This window comes from Sturnus vulgaris, chromosome 5 (assembly GCF_052056855.1).
Source record: "Sturnus vulgaris isolate bStuVul1 chromosome 5, bStuVul1.hap1, whole genome shotgun sequence".
Taxonomy (NCBI): Eukaryota; Metazoa; Chordata; class Aves; order Passeriformes; family Sturnidae; genus Sturnus; species Sturnus vulgaris.
In genome coordinates this window covers 41,383,592-41,395,963 of record NC_142247.1, presented here as the reverse complement: position 1 = coordinate 41,395,963, position 12,372 = coordinate 41,383,592, and the positions used below count along the sequence as shown (strand labels likewise).

At 38.1% G+C, this 12,372-nt stretch overlaps 1 protein-coding gene across 2 annotated transcripts; it reads left to right on the top strand.

Annotated features, from left to right (window-relative positions):
* The first annotated feature begins 48 nt into the window (after positions 1–48).
* On the top strand, positions 49–10,738 carry ZCRB1 (zinc finger CCHC-type and RNA binding motif containing 1). Of its 2 annotated transcripts, XM_014871140.2 has the most exons (8): positions 49–201; positions 5,069–5,156; positions 5,305–5,333; positions 7,430–7,541; positions 7,624–7,731; positions 8,479–8,588; positions 8,690–8,765; positions 10,102–10,738. In XM_014871140.2, exons 2-8 carry the CDS (start codon positions 5,073–5,075, stop codon positions 10,231–10,233), a joined length of 651 nt encoding a protein of 216 aa, XP_014726626.1. In that variant the 5' UTR covers positions 49–201; positions 5,069–5,072; the 3' UTR covers positions 10,234–10,738. The 2 variants fall into 2 exon arrangements, with proteins under 2 accessions (XP_014726626.1, XP_088021672.1); XM_088165546.1 differs by lacking the exon at positions 7,624–7,731 and having other exon boundaries at positions 56–201.
* The last annotated feature ends 1,634 nt before the right edge of the window (positions 10,739–12,372 follow it).

Sequence of the window (12,372 nt, the reverse complement as noted above, 5' to 3'; positions counted from 1 at the left end):
GCCCTCCTTGGCGGAACGGCCGCCCATTGGCCGCAGCTGCGCCGGGAGCTGCGCGTCGGCGGAAGCGCGACGGGCCAGGGCGGAGAGAGCCGTGAGTCCCGGGCTGTGCCGAGCTGTCCCGTCCTCCCGGGACTGCAGCTGCGCTTCTCCGGGCCGCGTCGCACGATGGGCTCCCGCGTGGGCTGAGCCCCGCCGTGACGGGTACGCCGGGGCGGGGGCACCACGCGTGTCGCGAGCGCTCGGTCACAGCTCTCTCGCTTCGGGCCTTTACGGCATAGGAAGGGACGAAATAAGCGGCTGGTCGAGGCCGCGTTGTGGTAGAAGAGCCGCAGGGTGACGTTATGGCCAAAAGTGTTGATGCAGCGTGTGGAAGTTCCTGAGCAGTCTGTGGTTCTGTTGCTCTAATGTCGCTTTGCTCGCACTGAGCTCCGAAATAGATAAGGTGTCTCGTGATCACGAAGTGAGTTACCCAGATCTGCCCCTCCTGGGTGATGTTCTGGGTGAAACCAGATGCGATTAAGTCAAACAGCTCTTATCTCATCTTGGCTGTGCTGAGAACCCCTTTAAAAAGATACTGTTGAAAAAGCTTTTATGGGCTTTCCTTTTGTAGAGTGGAGGAAATGGTAGCATAGAAATGATGAACTTCTGAGGGCCCTGAGTTTCTCCAAGTGGAGGCGAAAGAAGTCCAGGCCCTGGCCTCCAGAGCTCTCCTTACTGACAATGGGCAAAAGAGTTGAAGTGGTGGCAAGCATCAGCAGCTTATTATCCGACAGTACAACCTTTTATATTTTTTCTCTGTGTCACACACACACACACATAACTCCTTTTCGTATTGTAATTGCCTAATAACTAATGTGCACAAGCTTTCTACCTTTTTGTAATTGGTCATAAATTTCTTTGATTCTTATTGTAAATGTCAACACGCATCCGCATTCCACACTGCTTCTCCCTCAAAATTGTTTACTTGTCTTGTTCAAGGACACAGCTGTAACTCATCAAGGCTGAGGCTGCCTGCAGCCCCGTTCCTACATCTTACTTCTGTACGTATTGTACATTTGTTGTCGAGTAAAGCACTTACTGCTGTATTATCTTCGTTCACAATAAAGTGTCAGTAAATGCTGAGTACTGGGGATGAAAATGGAACCATGTCGCTATATCTGTCTGGGGCAAAATTCTACTGGTTTTGACCGAGGTCAATGGGACACCTATATGTAATCTGGAAAAGGAACAGATATAAATTAAATATATTTGATAAATAGTCCCATCTGATGATCTGGCTGCCCAGTCTTACTGTCCCTAAGCTTTTGTAGTTAGGTCAGTATGTAAAAGTAGTTTGATTAAAACTACAGGTCCTTTTTATGTTGCTCTTTGATCCTGTTTAATATTTGCTTGGTACTATTTAGGTGAGTATAAGATAAAACAGATTGTTCTCTTACAGCTTGTTCCATGCCCCTTGGGTGGGGCAGAATTGTAGCGAGTGGTTGATACCCTTGTCAGGGAACAAGGAGAACATGAATTTGGTTTCATCCGTTACCACTGACACTTGACTGTAAGCCTGAGCCATGCTCCTGCCACAACTAATGGTTGTTGATATGGGTCTAAAATCTGTTGACATTATTAAATTAGGAAGAAAATACTGTGTTTTAAGGATCAAGATAGAAAAACTCTAATTGGCTGAATGGGAGTGTCTTGAGAAACTTGCTCACCAATCATTTGTACATACTCCAGCTGGTTAAGTAAATCTGACCTTGCTGCCCTGCACTTCTAAACAAACATATGAGTTTGTGCTTTTAAGTTGAAATAGCAAAGTTAAGTCATGAAAGTATCAGTAAATTTAGGCTCCACTTGATGATTCAGAGGCATCTGAAGTGTTTAGGTGGTGTCCTCATGTTCTGGGATAGAGTAGAAAAGCCAGTTACTGAAATTAATCATTGTCTTTTTGTGATATCCCCAATGCTAATGACAGATGCTGCATTAAGAATATTAGATTGAAGCAAAACATATTTGTGTACCTGATCTGTTTTTCAGGAGATTTAATCATCGCTGGCAAATGGCTCTTGTCAAAAAATGGCTTATTTTAGTTAGAGTTGTTAGAAAAGACAAAAAAGCTTGAATTCAAGAAGTCATTGTAATGAGACATAACTCTATTGTCAAAGTTAATATGTGAAAGTGATAAATGAAGAAGGCATTAATACTACAGAGAGACCATACATTAATGGGAATTGTGTTCAGTTCTGTGGAGGTATTGTAAAGGCTTTCAGCCAATGCTTTAAAATTAAGTAATGAAGGTAATACCTTGCAAATCAAGAAAGCCCCAGAAAAGCATCCAGGATAAAATAGAAATGTTTTGATTTGTTGAAAAGCTGTAGCAGAATAGAGCCTTGAAGCCAGGCTGTACCTGACTTTCAGGTAAGTCCGCTGCAGCAAGAAGAAAGTTTAGATGATGTTGTTTGGTTCATCTGGAGATTTTTGTGAGGGAAAGGGATTTTTTTTTCTTGTCAGCTGAGCTGAGAGACTGGTAATCATGAAGAAAGAATATGATGAAAATGTTAAACTTATATTGGACGGTTCTGTGAAGTTAGAAAAGTCCTGAAGTAGCAGGACTCTGAACCTTGCAACGATGAGCATCCTAATGACATATCTTGTCTGGAGAGTTAGCTTAAAGTTGGAACTGGCGTTTTTTACTCCTCCAACTAAAAAACATCGTTATAATAAATGGTGATAACCATACAGTTACTCCTTCTTGTATTAAAGTTGTTTCTGTATAGTTAGTCAGACATTAAAAATAAGAAGCACTTGCACAACAGTCCTAAACAATACAAATTGCTAAGAATATTTGGGCAGTTGGAGCAGCAAAACTGCTTAAATTTGTCCAGGGAGTCGAAACAACTTTAAGCCTCAGCTGTCTGGCAGCCAGTGCTCTCAGGGTGCAACTCTTTCAGCTTCTTCCAGAAAAAGCAGTGTGCAGCTGAAAGTGGTGATTCTATAGGCTGCTTTAGTTAATAATTTCCTAACAACTGAGCTGTTAGGCCAGTATTAATCTCTGCCTGATGTCTCACCTTCTCTGTGGAGGTTTGCACTATGGCATTGTGGCATATGCAGGCTGACTGCTCTCTGGTCATGCTGTCCTCCCCAGTGCCTGCCCATTAGAATGGAGGCTGCTTTGTCTGCTGTTACGAGGTGCTCCGGCTTCTCTTACCTTTCAGACAGAGTGAATTTGTTGTATTCGGACACTTAAGGTTCACCTCCTGTGTTTTCCCATCCACTGCTGCAATATATTAGCATTGGCAATATACCATAGTGCAGTGTTGAGATTGCTCTTCCTGCGTCCTTCTATCCACTGTACATCTGGATAACCGCACTTCAGGCCATCTAGTCACATGGCATGTTGCCAAGTCAGTCTGGTTAGGCTTGTCAAGGATACTAATGCCAAGCAGAAAGGAATTTGGGATAATGAACCCAATCTGCCTAACACCAGATGCAATGTGTGGCCTTTATTGCAAATTTATTCTTTTTTCATTTGCTTAACCTTTGTGTTGCCATTTTTGCTCATGCCAGAAAACATTCTCTGAACATGGAAAACCTCAAAATTCAATCAACTGGAAGCTTCCACTCAAATGAATTGTGATACAGTAGGCATGTCAGGAAAGAAAAGCAAAGCACTTGGATATCAGTGTCTACTGGGAATATCAGGCCTTCAGATAACTGAATCATGAAATGCCAGAAAGTATCAGCCGGATTAGAGTGTGATATTAGTTACTTTGTTGGCACTCGGCCAAGCAATCTGTTCAGACTACCCAAGAAGTCCCCTAAGAAACTGTAACATAGCAGATGCTGATTTTAATACTTAGGTTTTTTATCCTTCCATCAGCTTTTGTCTGCATTTTTAAAATGAATTGGTCATGCTGAAGAAGTGGCTTGATCCTCAGTTGGGAATTAGCTGGAGGTGCCAGGAAGCAGTAATAAGGCTGTAGGAAAATGGGCAAGGAGGTAGAAATTGGACTGTAGGGAATGGGTTTGCTTTACTATTTGGTGTGGCCTTTCATAAGGAGTATGTTCTGATCTTAAATTTTACTCACACAGCTTTTGGTCTGAACCTTGGCTACAGAATGGATCAAAGAGAGTGTTTTGCACAGACTTTACACCACTAAAAAATTTTTGGGAAATGTCCAAATGTGAAGAAGAACATTGGCTCATCATTCTCAAGTTAATTCAGATACTCTTCACCTAGTATTAGATGATGTGTATGTGGTTATAACAGTATTTTAACTTATTGTTTCCAGACATACTCAATTTCAAGAGCATAGAAAAGATTGGAAACTAGAATGGAAAGATTGGACATTTTCCTGATTCCTACCAGGAAAAATCTGCCTAATCGAAGGGGGAAGGGGAGTGCTTCTACAGAGATGCTGCTTTATGGTCAGCTCTGGACACATGCAGTTCTAGAAGAGTGCAGAAACTTGAGCAGTAATTAAGAGAGGAAATGAGACCATGCCCCTTTAGCATCGTACTAAATTGACTTTAAAATGTATTTATCTCCCTCCCCACTATAATTAAGACTGTGCTTTAGGGAAACATTTTTTTTCCTCTTAACCAATTGTATTTTATTGTATATTGAATGCAGCTGAACTGGTTCTTGTATAAAGAATCAGATCATGCTGGTACTGGTACAAAGGTCAGTGGTTTGACACGTTGGCCATAACGTTTAATAAATGGACATCTCTTGTTTCTTTTGGCCCCCAACCTTTCCAATTGCACAGATCAGCAGAGGATTATTGTAAGTACACTAAAAAACCGTTTTTTCTTGACTACAAATCAACTCGCATAGAACAAAAATATGTTTGGATCCAGGAGAGGAGGAAGGAATGTATGTCTTCTGTAGTCCCTGAAGGCAAACACTAATTTTCATGTAAAATGATGCAAGGGAAATGAAAGCTATGCTCTCCTGCAACTTTATCATGGCTGTCTGGGCTAGGTTTGAAATAAAATTGAAAGTCTTGAAACTGTTTTTTTAATTGATTTCTTTGTTCACTACAGTTTAACTCTTCTCTCTTTTTCCTCTCATCAGAAAAATGAGTGGTGGGTTGGCACCAAGCAAAAGCACAGTGTATGTGTCCAATTTACCTTTTGCTTTGACCAACAATGATCTCTACAGGGTAAGTTTTAAGAGTTGCATGGTTTAGATTAAATTTGTTGACAACAATTTTGACTGTGAAATCAATACTGATATATGTTTGTCATGATAAATTTATTATTAGTGAAATGCACTGGTCTGTTGTTAAATCTTTTTGTTTTATGTTTCAGATATTTTCAAAGTATGGGAAAGTTGTCAAGTAAGTGACCTGATATGGCCTTCTATTTTTGTACCTCTCATTTTAAATATTTTACGTCTTTCCTTCATTTGAAAGTCTTGAGCTTTCTGTAATTAAAGTATGTTATGGAACTGTATTGAAGTTCTGTTCATTTTTAATAAAGTATAAATTTAATTTAACAGCTGGAAGTTCTTGCAGTTTTATACATAATACAAGCATATTTGTGTTGGGGACAGGTTTTGCTAATCGTTTCTTAAGAGCAAGTAGAATGTTATTACATACCATCAGTCCTTTATCTGATATAGTTGAAACAGTGTATTTCTAGTATTATTCCCCTTTCATTGAACACTGGGGCACAGTGGGTGAGTGTGAAAGTGGAAGCTTCTTCTTACATGAGCTAGATAGCACAGTTCCCACAACTGCACTGTACTGTTCTCTGTGATTCTGGAGGGGCTTACTATTGTGACTACCTAGTATTTTACTTAAAGCTAGATGTAGGGCTGCATGAATGGCTTTCAGTATGTAGGGTATTCATGAACAATATATGTGAATATCTGCCTTTGTGTTCAAATGATAGAAAGAAATGCCACGGAAAGGAACTGAATGGTTTAAATTTTTTTGCCAGCAAGTATCTTCTCTAATTTCTAGTAGCTGTTGCAATAATTTGTGAGATAGAGAGTTTCAAAGTTTTTGAAGTCTCAGAAGTGTGTTTCAGGTGACAAATAGCAGGAAAAGCAAATATATCCTATCATGGCTTCAGCTGAGTTAGTTCAGTAAGAAATCAGACTTTCTATGGCTCCAAGAAGTTCCTGGCTTTTAAAAGATTTGTCACACTAAATTCTTTCTATTATTAACTGATATGTTCAATATCTTGATTAGAATATCTTGATTAGAAGCCTGACAGTCATACCAGGCTTCTATTGGAATTCTTCAGAGTAGCTTGGCAGAAAAATTAATAGAATTGTTTTAAAGTCAGTTTTATTGACACTTGAACTTAATGCATTTGGGCATGTCGTATCCAAGAGGCTTTGGTAGTAAATCGGTTAAGCTCAACCTTTTTGTGCATGTATTTGGGGAAATTTGAGCTATCTTTACTGTGGTTTTATTTTATAAACTTTTTACCATGTAGGTTATGTATTACTTATATAGGTTGTATGGTAGGCCTTCTGTAATGAAGTGAGGTTTGGGTTTTTTGATTACTTCTTAGAATTTTGCCTTGCCCTATGGCTGAACCTTGTTCTGCCTGTGGTGGACATAGGGAGGAGTATTCCCTGCCTTTTTACATGTTTTTTGATTTTTATGTACATGCAGCCTGACATTCTGGTTCTCACTGTTGTTGTTTTGTTAGGTCTTTTTCAGGACTAAATACAACTGATACTAAGACTGAAAGAATTGAGGCTGTGTGGGTTCTGGCCATATATACACAACCCGGCCTTGTCTTGTAAATTTTTATCTTCAGGTCTTGTTTTACTGTTTCTAGATTTTTGTAGCTTCTTCTTTGTAGATTTTTTTCTAGCTTCTCAATGTGCTATTGAAGCTGTTGATTTCAATGTTAGACTGAAGATTTAACTTTGTATGTGAAATAACACATGCATCCATGATCTTTGGATTTCAGTTGGAGATATTTGTAGAACAGTACTGCATATAGTTTGTGTTTCCAATTGTGAACCTGTTTAGCTGATTAGTCCTACACAAACACAGATTTCTCAGTTTGGAGGCAGTTCACACTGTGCTTTTCATCAATAATAGCAATGGTAAGATTACTCATCAATTTTCCTTTCACCTCCAGTGTGCATAGTTCCTTCCAGTTAGGTTGCTTGTAAATCTAAAGATTATGTTCTCTGTTCTTCAAGTCACCCAGGGGAATTAAAAGTGATACTGGTCCCAGAAAGACCCCACATGCTTTTTAAAATCACTTCCACTCTACCTCTAAGTATGTGGCCAGGTTAGCTGCTCCTTAAACTTTCTGTTTGATGAGTATTTTTATTGTTAAATATACTTTATCCTTTTGCTGTATAACAAAGGTACGATCCCGTTGAGATCTTTGAGGAAAAAATATCTCTGAAGCAATTTCAGTGTGGTTTACTAAAATCAATAACATGATTATATATTTCCAGAGTTACCATTATGAAAGACAAAGACACCAGAAAGAGCAAAGGAGTTGCCTTTATCTTGTTTTTGGATAAAGAATCTGCACAAAACTGTTCTCGGGCACTTAATAACAAACAGGTAAGTTGTGGAAAGTTTTTATGGCAGGAGGACTGGGCTTTCAGTCCCAAAACATTTACCTTCTCTTTCCAATTTTCTGTAGTTGTTTGGAAGAGTAATAAAAGCAAGTATTGCCATTGATAATGGAAGAGCAGCAGAATTCATTCGCAGGCGTAACTACTTTGATAAGTCTAAGTGTTACGAATGTGGGGTGAGTAAAACCAAAAATGTAGAGAAATGGACAAAAGTCATGGGTTGAGATAAGAAAAACTTAATTATTAAAATAATACTAAATAGTAGTAGTGATAGTAGATGGTAATGAAAGTAACAAAGAAAAAACCCAAGAAAGATAAGTAACGCACATGAAAACTATTGCAATGACAACCTCCTACTCTTTGCTTCAAAATATCTGCTTTTGCTGTATCTTTAAAAGTTCATTATTTAGTTGGCAGTAAAATAAATATAGGAAACAACTGTTTTATATAGAAGTGAGTTTTAAGTTATAATTAATGCCTGACTTTTTCTGAACATAGTAATAGTAGGACAATGATATTTGGATAGTATTTAATGTCTAATACAAACTTGATTTATATTTATAACACTTCTTACAGCAAAAATGTTGCCTCCCTCCTGTGTCTTAAATTAATTCTGAGGTTTCTATCTTGTCTTGAATATAAACTATGTGTAGTGTATTCAGTTATTGCAATAAACAAAAAAACTACTGTACTTGTAGCTTGTTCTCAGTTTGCAGTTAAGCATGCATATCACCACCAATCTCTTCATTTCTATGGCAAGCTTAGAGAAGAGTTTGTCTTCTGTGTGCTAATTCAGCATTCCATTTATCTTACTAATTGCTTCCATGTGTTTTCCCCCACAAACTTAATTCATGGTACATTTTAACATACAGTTGTTTGTAGTGGCATCTGTTAAGCAGTATTTCTTTTTCTTTTTCTCCAAGGAAGCAGGACACTTAAGTTATGCTTGTCCTAAAAATATGCTAGGGGAGCGGGAGCCACCAAAAAAAAAAGAAAAGAAGAAGAGAAAGAAAATAGTGGAGCCAGAAGAAATGTATGTATATTGAGTTACTTCTTTTTTTTAGAAAGCTTTTTCATACTAAATGCTTAAATTAAAGAGCTATATTTTTTTCTATCTCTCTCTGCACAATAAAGTGAGGAGGAAGAAGAAAGTGAAGAGGAAGGAGAAGACCCTGCTCTAGATAGCCTCAGCCAAGCCATAGCGTTTCAGGTACAAAATTGAAGCATGGCATATTTATTATTATTTTTTAAATTCAACTCCCTTCTTTAGCTCCTTTTCAGAAGCTCTGATATACTTGCATAGGTCTGTCTGCTCTATGGCACTTAGTGGGCTCTGGTTTGGTAGCAGTAGTTAGTAACTATAGTTGGTACTTTACATTGCAGACATGTTCAGTGGAATTATGTTTGGGTTTCTTGCTATTTCACTACTGCTGTGTTTGCAGCCTTTTTTTCCCTTCAAGCTCCTTTACTATTTGCTTGTATCATCTCTGCTGTGAAGGCCTGCTAGGTTTTTGCCCACAAATCCCTCTTTATTTTGTTAACTGAGAAGACAGAAAAACAGTCATGTATAAGTGACTAGACACATCCTCTGTCCTCACTGGAATGTCCTTGAACATTTATAACTGGGACACTTCCTTTGGCTAATACAGACCATTGAATGCTCTAATAGACCTCATCTCCCAAAACATGTTGAATGCATATTTTTTAATCTAGCTAGATTTTCTAACATCTGTATTACTGTCTTCATTACTTCTTTATCTCTACACCCTTTTGCTTCACAAAACAAAATAAACCTGACCTGATACTCAGATTTCTTGGCTCCTTGGTCATTGTTGCCTATGTGCCTTCCCCCCGAAAAAAACCTCAAGAGTTAATAACTTTGTTCTGAATATGACTGTAATGAATGCAGAACTTTTACATGATGTAGTCCAAAAAAGTGATTCAAATATTCACAATGTTCCTCCCTTTCCCAAAAAGCTCCACAATTGCAAATAAAACCTATAAAGCCAGGAAACATTCTCATTTCTATCACCATCTAAAGATTTTAACCGGTAAAAAATAGGAAGCTTCTACTTAAACTATTAATTGAATAACCTTCCGTAATAATCCCCAAAGGCACTCATTATGTGAATGAACAACTGCAAATGACAATGGCTAGAAGACTTATTAGTGGAACAAAGCTGATTAAATAACATCAGTTTAAAACATGAGGCATTTTTTACTTTAGATCTCAGCTAAAGAGATCTGCTTAGATTTTTTGCTTTAGATCTCTATATTTTTAGAAGTTTGCCATGGGCAAAATTCCTCTTTTTGAGAATACAGGATGGTCCAGGCAGCTGCTGTGTTGTAGAAGACAGCTTACATGTGAGAACTACTTGATTGAAATGTTTCCTAGTGCTTTGAGCACACAGTTTACCTGGAAATAAACCCTTTTAATTCTTTAACTTATTTAATAATTCAATGCATATTAATAGTTAGCATTATTATTTGTAGTGCACCTTAATTTTTCTTAATCTCAGCTAATACTTCTCTTTTCTTCATTATAGCAAGCCAAAATTGAGGAAGAACAACAAAGATGGACACAGACTGCAGGGGAATCTTCAATTTCAGATGATTCAAAACGTCCACGGATTAAGAAAAGTGCTTATTTCAGTGATGAGGAAGAACTTAGCGACTGAAATAGTACTGTTCTAAATGCATATATAAGATATATATATATAGTGTACAGTTTGTAAAGTGCTACAAAGTGATCTCTAATACAAGTTTGTTTTGGTGTTGAAAATCATGGGGTTTTTTATTCTGTCCCCTGACTCTTCCATATTTTTATATCTGTGTCTCAAAACCTTACCTTTCAAGGCAACTTTTTAAGAAAGTGAAGTAATTATACACTTAAATCCTGCCAAGTGTCTTGCACTTACTATCTAGACCCAAGTCCTAGCAGTGAAGCGTTTCATGAGAAAATTTCCCAATGCTTTTTTCCTAAGAGGATTTCCTCCTAGGATTACTGTTAACACCACTTACACTTTATGTATTGGTCTGTTTGGAAGCAGTGCTTTAGTAGTACCTAAGTAGAATATGAAATTTGCATTAGTTCCTCTGCACAGAGTTGAATTTCAGCTTTAAACATTATCCTTTTATTCTTCATGAAGTACTATAATAAATTATTGTCACATCCACACTGTATCTCCTGACTGCAGTTTGAGTGCCTACCAGTAATTAGGGTTATCCACAGGATTTTAAATACACGTAGATCTAACCTGCATCACAGCCATCTGAACCTGTTGCCAAAATCCAAAGGTCTGATTTCCTACATGCCTAAAAAAACAGCTTTCATATGTACTTGGAACTGTCATGGTCTGTTAGCAAAGTGTGTTGCCACATATTTTGCACATAAAGCTTTTCAGACTTTTCTGTCCATAGATATCTCTAGGGTTCTAGGCATGTTCTCCTGTAGCTGTGATCATTCCCAAAACCATAGACACTTGGTGGTGGTTCTGGTACCCGTTTTATATTGGTGTGTAGTCTAAACTCTTCACTTTTAGGAAGCACAATATAAAATACACTCACAATTTCGCATTTGGAAGAAGAGACCAACTCGCCTCTTTCTATTTTGAGTTCTTCCTGTGTGCTCATCAGGACCTGATTTTCTTCCAAATATAGAAAATGCAAATCCAAATATACCATTATGTGTTTGTACTGGTTTGAAAGCAAAACCAGTAAGCAACTCCAAGTCAGTAATACAATTTAATAGGAAAAAAGAGGATAAAATATAATACTTGCAATTATACAACAGAAAAACCACTGACGGAATACAACCTGACACCCTGTCAGTCAGGGTGTTGGTAGCAGTCCCATTAAATGGTGGCTGCAGTCCTCCTGGATGACAGATGTGGTTCAGGTGAAGCAGTGCTCCTGTAGAAGGTGCAGTTTTCCTCTGAAGATCGAGCGTGATGTGGAAAAGGTCCAACTTTTCCTCTGGGATCCCATGGAAAGGGCTGCCTTCGCGTCCCAAAGCCCAGTTTTTTATCTAGGTAGGAAAGGCTTGGCTCCTGCCCCTGGCTGGGGCATCTCCCAATGGGATGATGTAATCTTATCAGTCACACAATAGGACTTAATGGCCCATTAACAGAAGATATCTTCTGGAGGAAGGATGGGTTGTGAAAAGATAACGATGATCATCCCCCTGATCTTATCAGATGGCACATCAGCAGAGGATATGTCCCACAGAGATAAGGATCACCACATTTTAACAGATGGTGATAGAATACACATTTTTGCATTGTACCCCAGGACAGTATTCTTAATTAATACCAATTTACATTCAAATATGTAACTGAGTGCAAAGCAAAGATATATGCACACCCACCCTCTAAGCTAATATAAAGTAGTGACATTCAGAACGTCATTCTGGTGCCTTCCATTGCTCCTTAAACACAAGAATTCAGAAACAAAAATGAAGTAATACAAGGTTTTTCTGTGCAAGCTTCTTAAGTCAGCAGAATAGGAAGGAATATTGTGCTCTAGATATAGGAAAATCTTGGACTCAGTAATCCAAGGGATGTTTTTAAGACTGACTTTGACTTCTTGCTGAAAGTACGGTATATTAAATCTGAAGCTTTCTTCACTGAATTTCAAGAAGATCTCTTAATACTGAATAGCTGAGAGCTAGACTGCCAGGCATAACTTGCTGTTAATAAATGCAAATCACTTTACATCATGTATGTGTCCAAAAAAAAAACCGCAAAACAAAAATATTATGCCACTACGTAAAATCAGAGTTTATCTTCTTCTCATACACTATATTCAATGCTGATTTA